Source organism: Lineus longissimus, chromosome 1 (genome assembly GCF_910592395.1).
Source record: "Lineus longissimus chromosome 1, tnLinLong1.2, whole genome shotgun sequence".
In the NCBI taxonomy this organism is placed as follows: Eukaryota; Metazoa; Nemertea; class Pilidiophora; order Heteronemertea; family Lineidae; genus Lineus; species Lineus longissimus.
Window position 1 is genome coordinate 18,191,561 of NC_088308.1, and position 23,422 is coordinate 18,214,982.

Below are 23,422 nucleotides of genomic sequence, written 5' to 3' on the forward strand. Positions count from 1 at the left end.
TTGTGAAAGGGTCTAGGGACGAGTGGAGCCAGCTGGTAACTACTATTCAGATATGGGACATTGTAGCAGCTACTGCCATCAGATTGATTGAGACATGGTCTCTACAGGGAGACATACAAGACATAGTGCCTTCCCATATCAAATAATGGCTCGATATGAATTTAAACAGTTTTTGTGAATCGCTGATAAATGATCGAGATATTAATTGGAAGCTTGTGTCAATACAGTAGAAAAGATCATCCTTAGATTTGAGATCTTTCTCAATCCCCAATTAAAATTCCCAGGGAACGAAACGACTTCGACTTGGAGCGAAACGACTGGGGCGAAAGGTCAGGGAGCGAAACAACCGCAATTTTCCAATATGGCGACAAGCATCGGCAAATTTGTTGGGGATCTCAGAGAAAAGTTAAAATCTGGGTCCCTAAATGATGAAAGAATTGAAAAACGGTCGCACCGCCGATGGTCCGGTGGTGTAGACCAGACACACGACACAGAACAGTCGACTTTAAGTCAATACAAGATGAGCCAAATCCACGAAGGCATCCAACAACATCAACTTTTTTCTGAGGACGAATGCATTGCCATTGAAGAAAAAATCAACGAAGTGGTTCAGATTGGGAAAAGTGGCGCCTACAAAGAACACACTGTCGATACGGCGCCACTCCGTAATAAGTACTTCTTTGGTGAGGGTTACACGTATGGTTCACAGCTGTCAAAGAAGGGGCCAGGCCAGGAAAGACTTTACCCGAAGGGAGAAGTAGATGAGATTCCGGATTGGATTGAGGAAATGGTGATCAAACCTGTGGTCGAGGCAAAAATTGTTCCGGAGGGATTTTTCAACAGTGCTGTGATAAATGACTATCAACCCGGCGGATGCATCGTCTCTCACATCGACCCTGCCCATATCTTCGATCGCCCGATCGTATCTGTCTCGTTCATGAGTGACTCGGCCTTGTCTTTTGGTTGCAAATTCACGTTCAAGCCCATCCGAGTGTCGAAACCTGTGGTGTGTTTGCCAATAACAAGAGGAAGTGTTACCATGCTGAGGTATGGTTTGTGAATTCTCAACATCTAGTTGCCTGATTTGCCAATGGGCGCCATGTCAAGCCGTGTTTGGCCCCATGAAAAAATAAACTTATCATCCCCACCTGCATTACTTTTTGATGTCATGAAGTACAGACGGGGTGGTTTTTGCTATTTACCAATGACTTATAAACACTGTTAATTAAACAATCCCTTGATAAACAATCGGATCAGTGTAAAGTTAAATATCAACCGAACATTTTTCAAGGATGGCCTATGGGCTAATATTATGCTGGATGGGTCACACCAAAGACTACATGTATTTTATAACTGACTAGCTAGTAATCTCTCTGTCTTTAAATTGTTTTCTTCATGTCTTATTACAAAAACGATATTCGACATTTATTTTCAGTGGCTATGCAGCTGATGAAATCACTCATTGTATCCGACCTCAAGATGTTGTTGAAAGGAGAGCAGTGATTATCCTCAGAAGGTATGATTGACAGCAGAAGGAGAAGGTCTTGATGTTACCCTTCAATGGAGTTCTTAAGTTAAAACCTCCATATTACAGTAGAACCTCCCTATTAAGGACACCCTCGGGACTGACAAGTGCTGTCCTTATTAGGGAGGTGTCCTGATTAGAGAGGTCAAATAGAATCAAAACAACCATTTTGGGACTGAAAGTAGTGTCCTTAATAGAGAGCTGTCCGCTAAGGGAGGTTCCACTGTGATTGTGTTTGTGTCACCTCTCATAATACCAAATTACACCTCAGAGAATTCAATGACAAAACAGTGCTTAGAATCCTGTCAACAGATTCAAAGGGTACAAAGTTCAGTGTAGGGTTTTGAATGCAGTCATCAAGGAGTAGGTTATTGTGTCAGTTAAAGGGTCTCTGTCCTTCAAATATTTTTCAAAAGTACCTTTTCGTCACATGTGGTGTGTACGAAACTACTACATCTTCCTTCACATTTGGCCTAGCTCAGCATTATGACAAGTATGACCAATGTTGTTATGGAAAGACATAACAAATCATTGTGATCGCTGTGTTGCATGGAAAGAGATTCTGGTTAATTGTAATTTCCAATCGTCCAAAATCGGTCTTGAGGACAAAATCACAACCAGAATGCAGGGATAAGGTCACATTAAATTTAACATTGATCAAAGTTGATATGACCAATGTTGTTATGGAAAGATATAACAAATGATCTTGAGGACAATGTCACAACCAGAATGCATTGCAGGGATAAGTTCACTTTAAATTTAACATTGATCAAAGTCGGTATGAAATCATCTTGAGGACAAAGTCACAACCAGAATGCACGGATAAGTTAATTTTAAATTCAACATTGATCAATGTTGCGTCTTCTTTTTCAGAGTCCTCCCGACTGCTCCAAGGCTCAAGGTGACAGATGAAGAACCCGTGCACCAACAGTACAAATCTCAAAAATATTATGAACACGATGACCGCAGCCGCAGTTGGCATGAGCATGACGATCGTGATCAGAGATGGAGTGAACACGATGACAGAGACCGCAGTTGGAGCAAGTATGATGACCGAAGCAGCAGTTGGAGCAAGCATGATGACCGCGATAAGAGTTTGAGCGAGCATGATGACCGTGACAAAAATCGGAACAAGCATGACAATCTCAATAAAAGTTGGAGTGGTCGTGATGATCGCGATCGCAGTTGGAATGAGCCTGCTGAGCGCTATCGCAGGTGGAATGAGCGTGATGACGGTGATCACAGTTGGAGTGAACCTGACAAAAGGAGGCGTTGGAGTGATCAGAACAGGCGAAATCCGAGCTGGAATGAGCACGACGACCGTGACAAAAACTGGAATTACACTTCTTCGACGCCGTCGGTGCTCAAGGAAAAGACGCCCAGAAACTATTCACGGAAAAGGAGTCCGAGTGTTAGCCCGTCACGCTTGAGCTCTAAAGTGATCAAACTTTCGAATGAAAGATGTCAGTTAGAGAAAGATGACCCACCAATTGTGCCAAAATCGATCAAGCGCATCGTACTTGCGTCGAAACCGAGTCAGAAAAAGAGGCAGGTTTTTCTGACTAAGGACGAATCATCACACTGATTGTACATTTAGTCATGGTTCCTGTTGCCGTGGTTACTAACGGTTTTTGTGTTCGATTGTTATAATTTTGTTACAGTATAGCTATTATATAGCTTCATAGTTTATATGTGCAAGAGTTGAAACAACATTGAAAAGCCGGCCTATAGTTGTATATCACTATGACTATCAGTTCATTATATTCTAGTGTTCGGTCAAAAATTAGTTTTTTTGAATCTTTTCTGCAATGGGGGAAAACTATGGCCGCCGAGGGAATGCTGAGCTTCTGTGAAAATGTGGATTCCAACTCGCACTATGTGTTGGATATGGGGGTTATTTTCATTTTGTGGTGCTGAAAAAACACTAAACAATTTTATGAGTATGTCAAGGAGAACACACAAAAGTGGTACAGTTGAGCTCATACTTTGTGTGAAAAGGTTAAAAACAAGAGAATAATTCGTTGTAGCGTAATTTTGGTCGCAGGTCTTGTGTGGAACTTTTTTTTAACAAAAAGCTTAATTGAGTCATGATCTCATTCTCTGACACTTGATATCATGTTATGCAATTTTAAATGTACCCTGGTACTCTTTAAAAACATGTAAATTATACTCGCAACGTGCTAATGTACAATCAAATTGGTAACGGCAATAGGGGCTAAATCGTTTAGTCGGATATACATTGTAATTGGCCTCATTTCCCCTTGCCCTTTGAATGTTTTGTTTGAGCTTGACAATTTTTATATCGCTGAAAAAGGGTTGTTTCAGATAGCAAAGTCTGAAACCTGGATCCAGATTTATGTCGTGTTGCCGGTTCATATGTACAAATTATCAACCATTGATCAGTGTCGGTTTCCTTTGAGAAATTCCTGCTAAAATGTGGCCTTGAATTATGTATGTGTACTTTTAATGTAAATGTATGTCTTGTTCAGTCTTTGTTTCAAACTCAAAAATCACGTGCAAGTAAGATCACATGGTACCATTAGTGTAAGGACCATTTTTTATTCAGAATCGAAAACCCTGTGAATGTTGATGCAGAGGAGAATGGCAAGTTATATCAAATCATGCTGTGCATAATACACATTGTTATTTGTATAGAAAGAAGTATGTGGTTGGCGTAATGTGATCCATCCTCCCATAGCAGGTCTTTGGACCGCTCAAAAAATCCTAATGCAAGAATGTATTTTCAAGAAAGACCCAAACATGTGCCAGTGGAGAATGCATAAGAAACATTGATTTACGAATTAAGGAAAATACATTACATTTTGTTGGAAGGCAGAATGAGGTATCGAAAAATGTGATTCCGCAACCGCCCTGGAAAGGCCTTACTGCGCCAACCTCTGCTTATTATGTGTAATTAAGATTTTTAAACCGGAAATGTAATTGTGCTTGTTTAAGTGTTAACTTTTTCATCCTTGAAATACACATCTTGTGTTTTTTTGAAAATTCCTACTTTTTGATTCATTTTCATTCAGTCACAATCATGTGGCCAGCACCTGCCATATGATTGTGACTGTCCTCAATCTGATCAGCTACTGCCACATGATTGTGACTGTCCTCAATCTGACCAGGTAATGTCTCCGGACTGACTGTCCTCAATGTGGCCAGCTCCTGCCATATGATTGTGACTGTCATCAATCTGATCAGCTACTGCCACATGATTGTGACTGTCCACAATCTGACCAGGTAATGTCTCCGGACTGACTGTCCTCAATGTGGCCAACTCCTGCCATATGATTGTGACTGTCCTCAATCTGACCAGCTACTGCCACATGATTGTGACTGTCCACAATCTGACCAGGTAATGTCTCCGGACTGACTGTCCTCATTGTGGCCAGCTCCTGCCATTGATTGTGACTGTCCTCAATCTGACCAGCTACTGCCACATGATTGTGACTGTCCTTAGTCTGTCAAGGTGCTGTCTCCAGATTTGGACTATCCTCAATCTTACCAGCTACTGCTGCGTGACTGTCTTCAATCTGACCAGCTACTCCCCCAGATGACTTTGACTGTCCTCAATCTGACCAGCTATTGCCACATATTGTGACTGTTCCTCAGTCTGACCAACTACTGCCACAATATTGTGACTGTCCAGGCTACTCCAACATGCCTGTGACTGTCCTACAGTGTGACCAGCTACTGCCATAAGATTGTGATTGTTCCTTAATCTGACCAGCTACTGCAAAATCTCGACTGTCCTCATTCTGGCAAGCCACATGTTTGTAACTGTCCCTCAGTATGGCGGGCGATACTGCCAATGTTTTCGATCTGACCAACTGTTGCAACAAGGTTGTGACTGTCCTCAACTTACCTACGACAGCCACAAGATTGTGGGTGAGGGTGACTGTCCTCAGTCTGACCAGCTACTGCAACATGAGTGTAACTGTCCTCAATCTGGCCAGCCACTGCCACAATCATGTGGCTCTTCTTCAGCCTGACCCGTACTGCCACATAATTGTGACTGTCCTCAGCCTGGCCAGCCACTGCAACATGAGTGTGACTGTCCTCAATCTGGCCAGCCACTGCAACATGATTGTGGCTGTTCCTCTATCTGACCAGCTTCTGCCATGTGGTTGTGACTGTCCTAAATCTGACCAACATGATTGTGACTGTCCACGATCTGACCAGCTACAGCCACACAAGACTCTCCTCAAACTGACCAGCTACTGCCATAATCTATGTCTCTGTCATCAATCCTACCACGTATCTGTACCAAGATGGTGCCTAATGACCATGATTTTTCCTGTATATTATGGTTGTGGAATTACGCCAACCCCGCAGGAGCAAAGAATTGAAACTAGTTTTTATATACAAAAACCATGTATCATTTTTGCATGGTTTTATGAAATAACCATTGACCTATGTCATTTTTGTATACATTTCATGGATAACATTTCGTGGAAACGTTTCGCGGAACTTAGCAAAAGCATTCATCGAATCTCCTGATAGGCTACTGATAATCCTATGAAAATATATATGGACTGATAATTTTATATAATGCTCTTTCAATCGAAAGTATTTTTTAAAGGTGAAAACCATGTTATTTCTGCGCTAAATGTTATGCTAAATTTTTTGGGTATATTTAAATATAGGCCTATAATAGCATTTGTGGAAACATTCCGCGGAATAGCAAAAGGATTCACTGAATCTCCGATGCTATAGATTCATGCACTTGATTGGGAACAACGTTTACATGACGTAGTGTTGGCCGTCGTCACGTCACCATGGATCTATAGTAATATGTTTTATAAAAAATTCAGGGACTATTATAGTAGCTGGTGATTATCATTCGGTGTGCACTTTGTAAGAGGGAAAACACATCCCAGATATTCGACTTTTTATCGAAAGGTAGGTAGATTTAAAACTAGGTCAATGAAACCATCGCGGTACCAAGACATTGCGATTCTAGGTGTCAGAGTTGTATTTTCTGTTTCACAGGATTTCGAGATTGGCAAGTGAAAGAACAAATTCGGCACATTGTCCACTGAAATTTTACATGTAGGCCTACCTTACCAACTGAAATAAATTTTCCTCGAACTCGATCCCGGAATATGGCACAAACCCCGACAGGGTCCAAGTTGCCTCCTGCTACAAAAATTCATGAACACAGGTGCTCATGTTTTGTTCAACTTACAATTATCCCAATCCTTTATAAAAGAACAGGGACTCATACTATAGTAACCAGGATCTAGAACAACAAATCCCCACCCCACCACACCCAACGTTGTCACTTAAAGGGCCGCTGTAGACATGGGTCTAGGGGTCCACTTTGTGGTCTTCAAATGACTAATATATATGCGCAATTTGAAAAATGGGTGAGCTTTCTGTAACTAAATTGGCTCACCTGGACAATAGTCTCCTTTTAAAGGAGACTTGGACCGGGCCAACTGAAATTGATGACGACAGTGGTAGGCCTAAGATTTCTTCAACCAAGGTCTATTATATGGAAAAACTGAAATATGTATACTGTACATGGGGAACTACAAATTTACACCGGAATTACCGATACATCAATATTTATTAATATCTATGCCTATCACCCTGACAACAAGATCCATCAAATGAGTCGAAATGATCAGCGGTACAATCGGCTTGAAGATCATTCTTGCCCTGGAAGCAGGGGAATGAAACTTATTATCAAGCTGATGGTCACACCTTCGTGACAAGCATTGTCGTGGTTTTCTTTTTTAGGTATACAACGTCAAAACGAGAAATGGGTGTGAAAGGTCTCTTGTCCTTTCTTAAAGACAAAATGGACTCGGTCGACCTGTTTGATGTTGCCCGGGAAAGAGATGGCATAGAAATACTGGCCGATTTCTATGCCTTTGAGAATGCTCTGCTCATGAGCATGTGGAGGGTCTTGGATGAGGAGGTTTACGGAAACTACTACCTTAGGCTGGGACTTGGCGAGTACGACAACATTGACAAGTACCTAAAGAACGTCATCTACGACCTACGCTCCCATGGCGTCGAGTTAGTGTTCTACGTTGATGGTGCGCGGGGAAGTTCAACTTACCAGTGTGAGAGGAAGCTGGACAAGTGGAAAGAAGGACACAAGGGATTGTTAAAGAAACTTCGTCATCCGTTAGAGGTTTGCAGCGGTACGAAGTGGGGCCTGCCTTTCGATCCTGCCGTTCTTCCGGTTTTATTGGAAGCGCAATTCTTCCAAACGCTGAAGGAATGCATGTGCGAGATCAACCAGTTGGCCTCCGGCGAAGTTGATTACACCGTGGCGAATGACCTCGTTAAGCGCCCAAAAGCCTATGCGATACTCGGTAACGACACCGACTTTTGTATCTTCAAAGAAAGTGTTTTCATTCATGTTGATCAGTTCAAGATGCCAACAGATTTAGGTCTTGGAACAGGGCCTAATGCAGAACTCAACAGTTTACCTGCTCAAGTCATCACGCAAGAGAAGTTGTCAGATATTCTTGGGGTAAGTTTTAAGTACGACGTGACAGGATGAAGGAAGATGAGTCCTTTTTCGTGGCAATAAAATGTTCGTTAATTTCACTATTCAGACGCAAACTATACACAAAAACGGATTATTCTCGTCTACTGACGTTTCTGTGAATAATGTGACTGGTATTGTTCTCTTTAGTTAGGGATTGCGATAAAGATAAATTTGAAACCAATGATAAGTTAAGATAGAATAAAAATGAGGTGAAAAAAATCGGATTGTTTGCGTGTTAGTTTGATGCAAAATATCAGAAAAGGCATGAAAATAACTGACTTTTCTTCAAATTCATGAATAATAGTTGAAGTAGTTTGAATTTCATGTTTACTTTATTCTAAAAACGGCGTACCACAGATTATATAAACGTACGACGTTATATACGTAAGCTTTCTGAGCATCTCTCATAATCATTACAGTTCGGACATCACAGCGAGTTGATTGAGTTCGCGATTCTCTGCGGCAACGATTTCACCTTCCCTGAACTCAACCGATTAAATCTGAAAGAGAAACTTGGACTACGTAACAGATGGGAGCAGCACATACGTGAGGTCGCATATTGGGTCAAAGCGAATAACAAGGTTGATAATCATCCGTTGGTGGTACAAGAAGAGGTAAGCATTCTTGGGGCCGATATAGGGTGTCTCAAAAAATGTAACTAAAGGGGTATTTAAAAATCAACCCCTAGAAAGAAACAATGAGATTGGAATGAGGTCACTGTGGTTTCAGCAAGAGAAAGATGATATTTCTGCTAACACATTTCCTTTGAGGATGTCTTATATCCATCTTCGTTCTCTGGGTGTTATTTGAAGGACACAAGATATACAAATCCCAGCCGTGAAACCTTGAGAAGTGCTAGACAGACACCCAAAGAGAAATCCAGAATATACTTGTGAAAAAATACAAGGTTTTTCTGAGATTTAATGAAGTAAGAAGACAGCAGCAATCCTTCAGCGTCTGAACGACTGCCTGTCTATAAACAAGTTGAGGAAGAAGAAGAAAATAACAATGTAGGGGTCTGGGGTGACCACACTCCATGTACCCCAGCCATTGTTCGTACTCTTGTTGGCCTTAAAAGAGTATCCGAACCCCATTCCCCCTACTAGGTCCAATGAACACTAATCCAGCCTCCAGTTTAGATGCTGTTCCGGGTGCTACTTCCGTCATCATGTTGAAGCACCGGTGCACATACATCTGTGCGTTGCTACACATAAATCACGTCGGACAGTTGAAATAAAATTAATAATCTCGGCGTCGGGTCCTTCCAGAAACTGATGAAGGGAGTTCACTACTCCCGGATCTTCTACAGCTTGGGTCCGCTGTCTTCCGAGCCAGTTGGTACAGGTGGAGAGATGACCAATCACATCGCAAAGGGCATAACCGAAATCAAGTACCCAGCCACTGTCATGTCGATGCACAACAAGTTCTACTGGCACAGACACCTGCTAGAGGATACAAGCCCTGGACAGCCCAGCGTGGAGGAGGAGTTGACGGAACTCCGACGGTACATTTACAAGTTCCTTCTGCCGGGTGACGAGGACTTCGTGATGGAACATGGTAGGACCCCTCATAAAGATCTCGTTGAAAGGAAGGTGAGGACCGAATGGATCATACTGTCAGGATAACGTTTTGTCACGCATTCCAAGAAAATCAACACACAATGTAATCTTGTTATTGTGGGGGCGGAGGGACGAAGTGGACTTGAGGCCGGGGCTGAGGTTAAACGACATCCCCATACTCTGGTGAAATGGCAAAGAAATTTCTGAAAAAGGGGGATGCGTTTGGAAGATCCCCCAACCGTGAGCATCATAAGGCCTTATCATACTTTCAGGTGACGCCATCATCAAAATTTTCAATAGATCTCCTCCGGATCCATCAAATATGTCCTGATGACCTGCAAAAGAACCTCGAGACATTTCACACGATCATGACACACCAAGAACATGGTAAGAAGGGGCACAGTGTACACCCGTCCATGTATTGTTCTCATCAGCTGGCTTCGATTTCTACATGTATAGCGCTACATTGGAAGTGACCGCAAATTGCGTTCTCGATGCATTAGGTCTGTCTCATTATAGAACGTTAGGGACAGACGGGAACCTAAGAAGTACCTAATTCAACGTACCATGCTTGTTAACTTTGATGCTATTGGTTACACGAGCATTACCACCAGGGCTGCGCTGCTGTGATGAATACATATGTAAGGTCCTTCTTCTGATTGGTGGTCACCAAAGCACATTAGGAACGCCCACCTATACATACAATAGCTTTTTGACAACGTGCGTTGGTTAACTGTCAATGAAGGGAAATCGATGTTACCGATGTTACCGAATAGGCCTTGTTATAGACAAGCGGTCAATTATTGATAAAAGCCTGGTTGGCTCGTATTAACCAAATTGAGTGTCTTTTTTTATCTAAGTAGTTACTATGCAAAAGAAAGCGGTTCATTGTTGGACTGTGGCTGAGTAACAGTAACAAGTTATGACTATGATAAGGTGGGGATCCTCAGTCTTTGGGATCTCGATTGCGTGTACCGTTCCATCTATCGCCCCAACAGCATCTGGAATAGTATCCCAGTTGCCCCGCAGTTGTTCCCACTCTTCAGCGGTCGGCCATGTTATACCGTCTTGAAAATAAGTCCACAAAACATCTGTCATAAAATAAAGTTCCCTGCAAACAGATTGCTTGCTGATATCAAACATTGCACTCATCGCAACAATGTCCGGATATTTCTTGATCCAATAGAAAAAAAGTAGTAAACGGTTCTCCACCGACAGCAAATGATCTCGGTACCGTCCTGGCCTGTTTTCCAGAAGGGGCGTAATGTCCTCTACGAGGTGCTGGAAAGAGGCCACTGTCTCACCTGATAGATACCAAAAGTCCATCTGGTGGTTTCTAATCCTGGTAAAGACGTCGTTACCACCGTATGGACCATTTGGTTGATTGGTGAGAACTTCATCAAGTCTTGGAGGCAACGGAGGCGGACGCACTTCTAAATTATGAAATGCTGGTGTAAGCAAAACTGGTGGCGGTGGTATGGGCGGCGGAGCAGCGAACAAAAACATCCTAATTCTCTCCATGGTGAAAGTAGCGTGAGGCCAAGCGACTGCTGGCCAACACAAACCATGGCAATTAAATGTTATCAATAATCAATTCAATTTCGGACAAAGGAATCATATTTTATTGACCATTTTCAATGCGTGTCTAATCATGTCACCACAGGGATAAGGCTAGACGCATAATAAAGGAAAATTATATTAACCTTCCCATATGGGCGGTCTATTGCCATTGAATGCAATTATTCAGTGCAAAGATCATTGTTATATGGCCGGCCTCCATTCAGAACTTGGAACGCAAACGTACTCCACGTGACATGTGAAGGCCTATTAGATTAATCCTACTACGCGTCCATGGACGCTGATTTTGGTTCCCGTCCGTCCCTTACGTTCTGTTATGAGACAGACCTACTGGAACGTGAAGCGGCCGCTAATTACGTGCTCGGTGCATTGGCACGTGAAGCGGCCGCAAATTTATAATACGTTCCCTGTGCATTGGAACGTGAAGCGGCCGCTAATTACGTGCTTGGTGCATTGGCACGAGTCGTGGATTTTATGTTCTGGGTGGACAGAGTTCGTTCAGGAGAAAATTCCTCAATAAAATCATTGGAGCCGACGGTATACATCTCCTGCTAGTGCTATGTATATATACATTGATAGGACAAATAACCTTAGAGAAGGTAACCCAGATCGGAAGATGTACACGATTCTTATAGCAATGGACAGTCCTGTTCCTGTCCATGACCTGTGTCTGCCTTAATCTATCCGACTACAGAATTAGAAAGTACCCGAATGCCAAGTAAAAGTACTATCACAGCACTGATAGAGAAGACGTGGTGATGTAGTGGCTTATATCGGACTATATAGGCCCAAAACTATTGTGTACCATAGTGTGTACGTGACCAATGAGGTAAGCATCAGCGTATGCTAAGATACATGCCGATCTATCGCCGTTGTGCTTCGGTATCCTTCCACTGAAGGCGGATCGTCGCACACCACCGAAAAATCGGCATAGCCAAGATATTGCCAAAATCAATTCATTCGTCTACCATGTCTACCTTTCCCATTCAGGGTCTGCCTTCAGGATGAGTATCAGCCATTATGACAAGAGAACGAGTTTTCTCGCCTGCGTTCTGCGGTACTTCCTCATCATGAACAAAGGGAAGAACCTTAACATCACCCATGAGGAGTTCCACGCTTTGGCGGCAATGGCATTTGCTAAGGATGCAGCCTTGAATGTGGAGTTTTATATCGGGCTTGCGATCCGCCCAAGTGTAAGATGTGTTACCATCGGAAACTGGTTTCAGGTAGGTTACCTTCGTCCTCTCATAACATGACATGCTTAAACAGGACGCGTCTTGCGCCTGTTAATAGGATCATCTCAAAAAATGTCGGTGCCATGAGAGATGACTTTTCCATCTTGGGAGCTGGTCAACACGTTCGTGCAAAATTTCTTCTCTTTCAATCTTCTGCAATCTAAAGAAAAATGGAATGTTTAAACAAAGAACATTTCAAAAGGGTTATACAGCAATGTAATACATAAAACAATTTTCTTCAATCAGGCCTATGCAGGTTTGAAAAATGAACTCAAAGGAAAAAGGGCGTTGGACCGGCTAAGTGACTTCTGGGGAAATTTTATTGCTTTTAACCATATTATGTGTATTAATGTTTCTAGGCAGTTTTTCGGTATGCATTTGACTACATTGGTAAAATTCTGAGGGTGTCACATGAGTTCCCTCTTCCGAGAGAAGTCTTCAGTGGCTCAGTGTGGACTGCCTTCTACATGCTTCGGTCGGCAAGAGAGGAAGGCGAGTTTTACTTGTTGTTACTTAAATGTCTCCGCCAATCGAATGTTTTTAAGCTTGCAACCAAACATCAGGTTGCTGTTTTTCGATGACACTGGTCATTGAATAACGTATCAGAGGGGCTCTTGAGATTTTCGATCCCATTTGTTATCTTATTACGAATAATGATACAACGCTAACCCTCCGTTTTGAAATTTGTCGAACAGCTATTCTGTTAGAATGCGATGTCTGCTATTGACGAGGGAATTTAATATGACAGCACTCTTTAATCAAATGCTACACGTACATTTGTATAATCAGGATTTGTCCGTCTATATTCTTGTCTTCCCCACTTTCTGTGTCGGAGCCACGCTGCAGCTCGTCTTGGGATCGATCGGAGTTGCACTTATGTTTTTACTACGTTACTCGGTTATATGTACATGTATACATTTATATGTCATGTACATTTTTATTCCTACAAAATATAAACCTATCTTTTCTATCGTTGTAGTTTTCGCAATGAAATGGAAACACCCAGTCCGGATAGAGCACTCCGATCAAGGCCGCGTTGATAACGAAATGAAGAAGATCATAGAGGGAAGAACAGGCGTTCTTCTTGATATCATGGAAGGATACCTGTTGCCGGTAAATGTGTGCCATGTTTTCCAGACAAAACTTACCAATCTCAGTGAATGGTCCATAATGCGCTTCAATAGAAAAACCGAGCCCTCAGATCCATCAGTTTACGGGTTGAAGCTGAGTGGCTGAGGGTAAACAGTCATCGCTCTGAACTCGTCTTTTAAAACCATCAGAGCCATCTGTCAAAGAAAAGGGTAACACCTCAGTCAGCTCTGTACGGTGGGTGGGGAAGGACATCACATGATTTTTTTTCCAACATGGAAATTTTTTTTCAGGAAATATCTCGATCGATGGAGATATTATCTTGAGTAATCGAGATAATATCTCTTTTTCATGTTGAAAAAAAATCAAGTGATGTCCTTTCCCAGCCACCGTAGCTTTGACCCGTTCTTCATCGAGAAATTATATTTAAAAAAAATTAAAGTTGAAAGAGATACCTAATGTAAATTATATCCTTTTAAAAGTCGTATGGATGGTATGTTAATGCAGTTGGACGTGAACGAGACAAGATTTCAATGGTAGTGGTCAACAAAAAACACTATAATCCTAAGTTTTCCGTAACTGCACTTTTACCACAATTTCTGAAGCTTCTTCAAATTTTCTCTTCCTCAAGCATGATGTTTCGACCCCCCACGAAGCTAGAGGTCAGCAACACCGAGGTTCGCAACCACCAATTTACGGCCGTGGTGCAGGACAGTCACAACGATGGACCACGGCGCAAACCCATCCTGGAGGAGCCAGAGGGAACCGTGGTGGAGCCTATGGATATAGCCTCGACCATTATTAGAGGAGTACACTGACAGAAATCACTAAGGTGTCAGCATGCATGGACGTAAATTCAGACTGCATCGCCGGAGGCGGTGGTGGTAGGCAAATATATCCCAGGATGCTTTTTAGTCAAATGCCACTAAGAAATACCAAAGAATGGTGTCTGGCATACATGTACATGTATAGGAGATCGCTGGTGATTGGCTGCTGTGTGAGTAATTTCAGTCCCCTCTAGAAAGTGTCCTAGTACCTTAGATGGTAAGTGTACAAAATAATCCTGACGTGTAGAAAGCTTAGTTTACTCGAGAACTGTTCTTACAGATACTGGGCACATTGAGGCTCTCAGGTCCGCCCGTCAGGACAGACCAGAGGCAGGGTGACAACTGATACCAACTTTTCAATGTTGTTCGCATCCGTATATCCCTGCTCACGCGCACATCTATTCTTGAAACAGATCCTAAAACACATTGTATAAAGAGCGATTTTTTATCAAGGTCAACTTCTATTTTTAAACCAAAATTTTAAAAGTCTATTTGAAAGAAATCGTGCTTACAAAAGAGGTGATGAGTTGTCACGCGTGCGTCACCCCGCTGAGAGATACCCAATTTCTTGATGTGACCAACAGTGTGCTCCCCACCTCTATCAACTAAATGTACAAGTATGTGCCGAGGCGTTGGGACGTGTGTGCAGTTTTAAACAATGACACTGGACATTATATCATAAATCATCTAAATAATTATCTGTTTTGTCTATTTGTTCAGCTACTAATGTTTTTATCCGGCGCTATTATTTAGTATCCATTATAATTTTACATGGAATTTAGACCTCACTGCATGTAAAAGCGAGTAAAACCTGTACTACACTATGCAATTGTATTGCTTTAAATTTATCTAAGACTAAACTAGCAATCCTTAAGCGTGTCTTTCTTTCTTTAATCAGAATAGTCCTTATTTGACTTAGAAGAGAGCGACGGAGCCTTTAGCAATGAACACACTTTTGGCATCACATAAAACATAGGCCGGGTCTATTTGGCAAGCCGCTCGCCGAACAGGCATCTTTTTTTGTCCTGTTTGGAGAGCCGCTTGCCAAACAGCACTAAAAAGCCACCCTGTTCGGCCAGCCGGGCTTGCCAAACAGGTAAAAAATTTACCCTGTTTGGCGAGCTGGAGACTTTACTTTAATATTAATGAGTTCGGCTCTCCATTCAGGACAAGAAAAAGTCGCTGTTTGGTAAGCCGGGCTTGCCAAGTAGTCACTTCCTAAAAACATATCGCTTGTTTCCCAATTGATTTGCCGTTATGGAGTAGGTTAAAGTATTTCCCCAAAGTGCAACTTGAATCCGTGCGACCATAACGTAAAAGCTGTTTGCTTGTTTTTAGCAATCATGTCATTTTAATGATTATGGTTTTTGTTTCGAAAGGTGAATTATTTCATAAATTGCGGAAATAGACCTATATAACGGTACTTGGCCGACTTGGCGAACGCAGTGCGGGCAAATATTCACAGTGCAATGATCAGTATTGTTGAGGCCTTGTGGGGATCTTCTGTGTCAATAATGATAGTTGTATGAATCATCAGGATTGCCGTGAGGTTACATGCAAACAGCCTGCTGGTCAGATATGCCAAAGGGCTTCCCACTACATCTACGTGACTGTCGTAATTCATTCACAGCATTGACATGTTGCGGGCGCAGCCCAGTCTTGCCTTAAAAGAGGGATACAAAGCAAAGTTATAATTCTTGCCCTTATGACCTGTTTTCAAGGAGGACTACGCGCAGATTACTTTCTTCTTCACCGGGAAATAAGACAGCTACTTTTGGCCGTGAAAGAGGAAAACACAGCTAATTATTGTCTTCGTATAGGGGATAAACACATCCTATATTGCTGTCTATAAAGAGGAATAAGCACTACTCATAATTGCCTTCATCGAGGAATAAGTAAGGCTCCCTGTTGCCTTCGTTTATAGAGGATTAAGCACAGCTAATTGGTGCCTTCAAAGAGGAATTAGTAAGGCTCACCGTTGCCTTCGTAATACAGAGGATTAAGCAAGGCTCACTGTTGCCTCATATTGGATTAAGTTCATGGCTGTTTAATGAGCGCAGCTCATATCTTCATACACAAATAAACACAACTATTGTTGCCCTCATAGAGGATTAAGCTGAGAGCTCATCACAACCAAATAACTTTGTTGCCTTTCCCTGGAGGACGAAGACCCGCTCATAGCTCCTTCATAGCTGCTCATGCCTTTAGAGAGAAACATACAGCCTTACACCTCTCGTGGGATGGCTAATGCGTGGTTTATCGTGCTTGGCTCCTGTCTGCTCTTCTCCACCCTTTCGTGTGGTGAATTCACATCGACTGGAGCTTTGCGTAGGTTGGCCAGGAGGGTTTGTTGTTTTCAAGATGCTCTGAAACCATCGTAAGTACAGGTGTAAAAGCCTTTTCAAATGCAATCAAAGAACGACCACTCCTTTCTATACATCCGTACTTGCAGACTTCAATTAACACTTGAGAACCACAAGTAAAACTTAAGATTTAGGGAACGTAAAAGTTGAGCAATTGCATTTTGGTCTGGGCTGCTTCCCCTCAATTTCTTAAAGGGACAACTTGGGCGTGGGATTTACCTGGCCAGGAGGATAATGTGCCAACTTGACAACATGCACCGCCGGTTGTAGTATGCCGTTCTGATAATGATTTTCACCAGTGTTGGAAGGAAGTTTGGGGGTCTGACTTCCGAATTTCAGGCAGGCTAAGGTTGCACCCCGTTCTGAGTGCATTGTTTATTGCAGTTCATAGAGTTTTCATTAAATCCTGTTTGGAGAAGTTGCGGTCCTGCTGGAAGCGATTTTTGTACTTCTTCTTCTTCTTCAGCGTTCAACCTGCCTAAGTACTATAACCTCAGTCCTGTGGCGGAGATGAAGCGGCTTGTCGCCCGAAGGTCCGGCTGTGTTCCCCACAGCTTTTCTTCGACCTTCGTGTCCTTTGGCCAGAATCTATTTCGTAAATCCTGGTACAGGGGACAGTCCTGTAGGATGTGCGTTGGTGTTTGCACTGCTGTCTGGCATTGGCATTCTGCTGTGTCTCTTACTCCTATACGTTTAAGATGCCCACGCAGGCCACAGTGGCCTGTTCTTAGACGGTAGATGGTAGTAGCGTCTTTTCGGTCAAGTAGCCACAGCTGATCTGATTGGGGGTGGTGATTTCCCTGGATTTTCTTCCAGTCATTTCTGCATTTCTGCTTCAGGAGTGTTGTTATTTCTCTGTATGACTGCTTCCCATTTGGCTGGATCTGTAGGCTTCCTTCTTTTGCTAGTTGGTCAGCCCTTTCATTTCCAGGTATTCCACAGTGGGCGGGAATCCATTGCAAGACCACGTGGTGGTTACTGGTGAGATCTTGGAGGTGTTCTTTCAGATCTTTGATTTCTGACTCGATGTTTTCTGATCTTAGGGCTTCGAGTGTGGACAGTGAGTCTGTTAGAATGGCTAGCAGTGGTGATGTCATTTGGGACTGTGCTAGATGTTTCGCGGCAGTTGTTATAGCTAGCACCTCTGCTTTGAAGTTGCTGCAGTATTTTCCTTCAGGGACGGAGAGGGTTGAGCTTTCTCCACAAGGGTATCTTATGTAGATTCCACTTCCTCCGTTTTTCACTGCGCTTTCAGCTGATCCGTCCGTGTAGGCTAGTGTCCATCTGTCATGTGGGTATTGCCGGTCAATATGTTCCATGGTGAGAGCTTTTTGGATATCCGGTAGTTGGATCCCCTTGCTTCTCAGGTCTGGTACTGAAGGCTGGATTTCCACTCGGAGCTCTTGCTGGGACCACGCTGTTGGCTGCAGGTTTTCAACTTGATTTCCTGGCTGGAGCAATTCAGAAGCCGAATCTTGTAGACTCTTAGTCAGATGGTTTTGACTTTTGCGTTTTAGACGGTTCTTGGGCGTTTCCTCAAGCTTGGGGTGAAGAGGGTGACTTGGAAGGCGTCTGATTTTCTCCCCATGGATGAGGATTTTCTGGTTCCTCCTGTGTTCCAGGGGTTCGATGCCAGCCGTCCTTTCCATGTCAGCAATCGGGGTCGACTTCATAGCTCCTAGGATTATCCTCAGGCCGAAGTTCTGTACTTTGTCGAGTTTTGCTTGGTTTGTTTTGGCGGTTGTTGCCCAGCTTTGAGAAGCATACTCCATAACTGGTCTTACACCAGGTCATTCCCCAAGAAGACAACCCCACCTTCATTGGCATCAAACATGACTCCAGGATGACATGGAAGACACAAGTCGAGTCAGTCAGAGACAGAGCAATCAAACGATTAGCCCTGATGAAGAAGCTTGCGGGAACCGGCTGGGGCGCTAACGCCAGGATACTCAAGCAGGTCTACACAGGATCTGTAAGTTACAGATCCTGTGTAGACCTGCTTGAGTATCCTGGCGTTAGCGCCCCAGCCGGTTCCCGCAAGCTTCTTCATCAGGGCTAATCGTTTGATTGCTCTGTCTCTGACTGACTCGACTTGTGTCTTCCATGTCATCCTGGAGTCATGTTTGATGCCAATGAAGGTGGGGTTGTCTTCTTGGGGAATGACCTGGTCTCCTAGTCCTATCTTGAGTGTGATGTTTACCTTTTTTGTAGATAGGATGAAAAGGGTGGCACAGGTTTTTGTCTTGCTTGTTTCTTGTCCCCAATCATCTGCCCAGGTGTCGACGTTATTCACAGTTTCTTGAATGCGTTTTGTGGCAGTGCTTGTGTACAGAGTTGTACTCCAGACAGAGAAGTCATCCGCATGTAAGGTGTTGGAGACGCTTGGGGGTACGCATTCAGTGAGATCGTCTATGTAGACAAGGAAGAGGGTGGGGGATATCACGCTTCCCTGTGGTACACCTTCTATGAGTTTAATCCTGTGGCTGAGGATGCCGTCTAGTTTGACTCTTGCTGTTCTTTGGTGTAGAAAACCTTTCGTCCACCTGTAGAGGCGTCCGGTTACACCTTTCTTTTGTAGTTTCAGGAGAAGGCCGTTCTTCCAGACACGGTCAAAGGCTTGTGTGAGGTCAAAGAACACAGCAAGTGTGCTTTTCTTCTCCTGGAAACCATTTTCTACTTCTTGGGCAAGGAGTGAAAGCTGATCTTCGGTACTCCTATGTTTCCTGTATCCGGATTGGGTTGGGCTGAGAAGGCTCTTGGACTCTAGGTGCCACATTAGGCGTTTGTTCACCATTTTCTCCATCAGTTTCCCAACACAGCTTACAAGGCTTATGGGTCTGTAATTTTCTGGGTGTGCTCTGTTCTTTCCCTTTTTGTGGATTGGAGTTATGTGAGCCTCTTTCCATACTGATGGTACAGTCCCCTTCTTCCAGCATTTGTTGTAGATATGTAGGAGAGTGTCCTTGGCCTTGGATTTTTGTACTAAAACCAATATATCTTATGCCCATGTCTGTGGTGCGTGATTTACTAACGAATACGAAAACTCATCCGAATGAGCCGGATGGATGTTCATCCGCTTCTAGACTGAATATCAATTAACCGAAGAGACAATTCAGCCCGCAAATCAATACTCTTCACCATGCACCCACGGCAAGTTATATAATTGTATGTCAGCATATTGTCTTTACAGACATCTGTTAAAACACTCCTGAAAATATAAATCAATGAACCAACCCTAAAGGACTTTGTCCATGTAAATCAATGAACCAACCTTAGAGCACTTACATAAACACGCAACCTCCGCACAGGGGGATATTGTGGTTGTTGCTGAAATCCCTGATTGGCCAATGTCTTTAAACACTTCTCAGCCAACCAAATTTACTTCAGCCGCTGTGTTTTTTTTATTTTACTAAGATCCCAGTACAAAGGTCTAATTATGGTGAGCTGGGTGTGAATTTTATTTCACTTTTTGTTTGTTTTTAAAGTTTCGGTTCGGAGCGAAACCTCGACAGAGACACCCGGGATAAGGAATACAAATCGAAATTGGACCGGTGTCGCCGGGAGTTCTTGCTGTTTGAAAGACAAAAACGCTTTTCATTTATGTGGCCAGGTAAGATAAAATCTATTCGTCCTCGAATGGAAATCATGAAATTTAAAAAAGACAATAGACTGCACCAACCGTTTTGACCGACAGGGAAATAAAATCAAGCCCACGGCCATCCAGTTGGTCGGTTAGGTGTCAGCTGCTGTCTACATCTCGTGGGATTTCGTGGGATTTCGATTAGATCGGTTTGATTCCGTGCAAACGGCCCTAGATCGGTCTAGATTAGTCTGCCGTGTAAACGCGCATGGTGTGATGTGGTCTGGTCTGGTTCGATGTAGGAGCTTACAATGTACGTCATTCCGAGACTTATGCAGAAGTAACTCTTTAATTTGACTTTTAGCTTGACAGCAGATTACGTTTAGTCGATACCACGACATTCCGCGGAATTCCAATCTAAGCATCGCCACTGGGGTTACTATCAACTTTTGGCTGTTGGATAATTATGAAGTCATTATTCGTGCACTAATTCTTCAGAAACGAAGTGGTGTGGACCTGGAAATGTCGCCGACAACTACACGGACCTCGGACCTGAACGGGAGGCGGATAAATGCTGCCGAACGCACGATCACTGCCCGGATACAATCCGTCGCTTTTCGTATGATAGGAAATACAAACTGTGGAATACCTATTTCTCTACAGTGTGAGTAAACAACATGAAAGTCGTAGTTCGCTACTTTTATGCCTGTAACATCTATAGTTGTTTTTTCCCATACTTTTTAGGGTGGCCATACAGCAGACGGCAGTTAGCGATACCACGACTCTTCAATAAGGGGAAGACAGTGAGAAAACACAAAAAAATCAAACGATCACTGATTACTGAAAAAAGCGACGGGAGGAAAAAAATGAACGTTTACGCTTTTCACGGTCAATTCGCCCAGAAAGAGAAAACGAAGAACGAAAACTGCAGATTGAAGTTGTGATCATCTTCTTACTCTGAGTGCAATTGATGATTCACGCTTTTGGTCAGCCCATGCATACAGTTGACACCTTGATCTACATGTTGCTCCCTTAATTCCAGGTCATCGTGTGCTTGTGACGCTGCTTTCAACAAATGCCTGCATAATGTCAACAATGCAGCCACCACAGGAATCGGAGAGATGTTCTTCAATAAGCTAAATGTACCGTGTTTCAAGGAGAAAAGCCCTGGGTAAGTGTTTGAGGTCACCAGTCAAGCAAGTATCACCGAACAGCGAGATGTCGTCATTTCGACGTGTTGTCGCCACTTCGGGTGACCGCCTCCTCGAAACTCCCCTATTCGCCCTGGGTTGGTCCTTGCCTGACTTGTCCCTCATTCACAAATTCCATGCATCTGGAAAAGAATTTCAGCAGGCTCCCAATATTTACCAGAGTAAGGGTGGAAGACCTAGAGCAAAACCTACAATGTATGTAGAGGATGATGCGACTGCACAAATACGTTGTTAACGGTGTCCTTCATGTCTATACGGAGTGAAAGAAATCATGTCATAACTAGAAATGAAATGCCCGATAGGTCACTTCAATCTCCCCATTCAGCTAACTATAGCCAGTTCAAAATGAGTTTACTCTAGGTAGCAAAAGACAGCGCTGCGATCTATTCGAGATCGGATGGCGTCAATAATGACGGTAGATAGTGCGACTTATTTCAGAGATAAGCCTCATCTCAAAGCTGCTTCAAGATTCAAGATTCAAGATCAGTTATTCAGTAATTGAAAGCGCTAAACACCCACCCCCCTTTTACGGCTGTTTCTTGAGAAGTGGTGGGTGCATTCATTTCTGCGGTCCGGACGCCCAGTGGATCGGCTTCGTCCCTCCCTTGAAGGAAGTATGAAGAGGATTTCGAATGGGCTGCCTCAGGAATTTACACATTTTCATTAAAAATGCACCAAGTGTCAGTTTTGAAACTCCTCACCACGGTCCAATCGAAGACAAGATTATTTTCTATTGATCCTATGTACGAGATCGCGTTCCAATGACTTCTTTCGTGCTCTATACCTACGCACTCCTACATAGGCCCTATAATGTACGCGTGCAGTTTAATTGAATGCTTGTTTTTAATTTCAGAAGTTCTGAAATGGCATTTTTTACCACTGGAAAGTATGAAGCACCGACGACTCCGACCAGCATCTCTCCGAATACGACTCCTACCAGTGTCTCTCCGAATGCGAACAGTGCTCTAAAGAATCCTGATTCCACCAAGCCGATTTCCCCCTGATATCTCCGCTGCGGAAAACTCACCTTACCTTCACACTCAACCGCTGAACATTAGGAATTCGCACATTTTCCGTCTTTCTACAGATGACTGAACCAAGGGCAAGGGTCAATATTGGATTAAAACATCGTCGTAAAGGGGTTCAGGTAGATGCGGGAGCAGTGAATCAACAGAGGTCCCACAGAGACTTACTGGGCCTCTGTTGATTCTTTCTCTTCTTCTTCTTCTACTTTCAACTCGTCATAGACATTTTTACAATATTTAATCCATTACAGGCCCTTGTTTCAGTCACCCGTGCATTCTATCACGGCTCTCCAGTGCCATCTAACTACGATTCGTCAGGGCCTTTCCCTCAGCACATGACCGAAACGTGCATGTGCGAGGGAAGGCTCGTACCTTTGACCATGTTATTCGAGGATGTCCAACTATGCAAGTTTAAGAACTATTTATTCGTACCTCCACCAAATAACTTCAGCCGAAAGAATACCTTTATTTGTTACCTTTGTTGTTCAACATCTCATAAGCTTTGATGACATGCATTGTTTCCTCATGTCGTTTTATCGGCAGCGGTGTTCGACATTCCTCAGAGGATACCGACACGCTCAAAGCCGATAGATCGGCATGGCGTTTCCCAAGTGCAAATTATTACTGAGAAGTTCTTGGCAAAAAAGATAATTTGTAACATCTTCCCTATTTGTCATAAATAGCAATAAAGTCCAAATGATGTTACCTGCTTATATCAACCCGTCATTTTCATTTCCTTCCATGATTACTGGAAATCAGTCCTCATCGTAGGTGGTTGACAGACATGCATATGAAGTCCCAAGGTTTCTCTCAAGAGCGGATCAAGTGACACACATAAAAGCATTATGTACGATGATGGTACAATGGCCTGCAATTCGCCCCACATCCTACCCCTTTGCACTACTGGAGGGGAAGTACT

At 43.2% G+C, this 23,422-nt stretch overlaps 3 protein-coding genes across 5 annotated transcripts; all 3 read left to right on the forward strand.

Annotated features, from left to right (window-relative positions):
• The first annotated feature begins 361 nt into the window (after nt 1–361).
• LOC135486243 (RNA demethylase ALKBH5-like) lies at nt 362–4,493 on the forward strand. The gene is made up of 3 exons (XM_064768950.1): nt 362–1,047; nt 1,436–1,516; nt 2,399–4,493. The coding sequence occupies exons 1-3, from the start codon at nt 362–364 to the stop codon at nt 3,108–3,110; spliced, it is 1,479 nt and encodes a 492-aa protein (XP_064625020.1). The 3' UTR covers nt 3,111–4,493.
• Nucleotides 4,494–6,053: 1,560 nt separating this feature from the next.
• On the forward strand, nt 6,054–15,175 carry LOC135489637 (uncharacterized). Of its 2 annotated transcripts, none has more exons than XM_064775083.1 (9): nt 6,054–6,110; nt 7,274–8,018; nt 8,456–8,650; nt 9,305–9,628; nt 9,868–9,982; nt 12,164–12,399; nt 12,768–12,900; nt 13,388–13,521; nt 14,129–15,175. In XM_064775083.1, the coding sequence occupies exons 2-9, from the start codon at nt 7,296–7,298 to the stop codon at nt 14,300–14,302; spliced, it is 2,034 nt and encodes a 677-aa protein (XP_064631153.1). In that variant the 5' UTR covers nt 6,054–6,110; nt 7,274–7,295; the 3' UTR covers nt 14,303–15,175. The 2 variants fall into 2 exon arrangements, with proteins under 2 accessions (XP_064631153.1, XP_064631143.1); XM_064775073.1 differs by lacking the exon at nt 6,054–6,110 and adding an exon at nt 6,307–6,430.
• A 605-nt stretch (nt 15,176–15,780) lies between these two features.
• LOC135493261 (acidic phospholipase A2 PA4-like) lies at nt 15,781–23,216 on the forward strand. Of its 2 annotated transcripts, none has more exons than XM_064780451.1 (5): nt 15,781–16,701; nt 20,173–20,297; nt 20,766–20,931; nt 21,310–21,438; nt 22,332–23,216. In XM_064780451.1, the coding sequence occupies exons 1-5, from the start codon at nt 16,523–16,525 to the stop codon at nt 22,480–22,482; spliced, it is 750 nt and encodes a 249-aa protein (XP_064636521.1). In that variant the 5' UTR covers nt 15,781–16,522; the 3' UTR covers nt 22,483–23,216. The 2 variants fall into 2 exon arrangements, with proteins under 2 accessions (XP_064636521.1, XP_064636613.1); XM_064780543.1 differs by having other exon boundaries at nt 22,335–23,216.
• Nucleotides 23,217–23,422: the final 206 nt, after the last annotated feature.

What these genes read in the sequence shown, in the direction of transcription:
- LOC135486243 (XM_064768950.1), top strand. Translation starts at nt 362, where the DNA reads ATGGCGACAAGCATCGGCAAATTTGTTGGGGATCTCAGAGAAAAGTTA. An exon ending in GGAAGTGTTACCATGCTGAG is followed by an intron (nt 1,048 to 1,435) that starts GTATGGTTTGTG and finishes ATTTATTTTCAG; the next exon opens with TGGCTATGCAGCTGATGAAA. An exon ending in GCAGTGATTATCCTCAGAAG is followed by an intron (nt 1,517 to 2,398) that starts GTATGATTGACA and finishes CTTCTTTTTCAG; the next exon opens with AGTCCTCCCGACTGCTCCAA.
- LOC135489637 (XM_064775083.1), top strand. Translation starts at nt 7,296, where the DNA reads ATGGGTGTGAAAGGTCTCTTGTCCTTTCTTAAAGACAAAATGGACTCG. An exon ending in AAGATCTCGTTGAAAGGAAG is followed by an intron (nt 9,629 to 9,867) that starts GTGAGGACCGAA and finishes TCATACTTTCAG; the next exon opens with GTGACGCCATCATCAAAATT. An exon ending in TGGAAGGATACCTGTTGCCG is followed by an intron (nt 13,522 to 14,128) that starts GTAAATGTGTGC and finishes CTCTTCCTCAAG; the next exon opens with CATGATGTTTCGACCCCCCA.
- LOC135493261 (XM_064780451.1), top strand. Translation starts at nt 16,523, where the DNA reads ATGCCTTTAGAGAGAAACATACAGCCTTACACCTCTCGTGGGATGGCT. An exon ending in CAAGATGCTCTGAAACCATC is followed by an intron (nt 16,702 to 20,172) that starts GTAAGTACAGGT and finishes TTGTTTTTAAAG; the next exon opens with TTTCGGTTCGGAGCGAAACC. An exon ending in AATACCTATTTCTCTACAGT is followed by an intron (nt 20,932 to 21,309) that starts GTGAGTAAACAA and finishes CCTTAATTCCAG; the next exon opens with GTCATCGTGTGCTTGTGACG.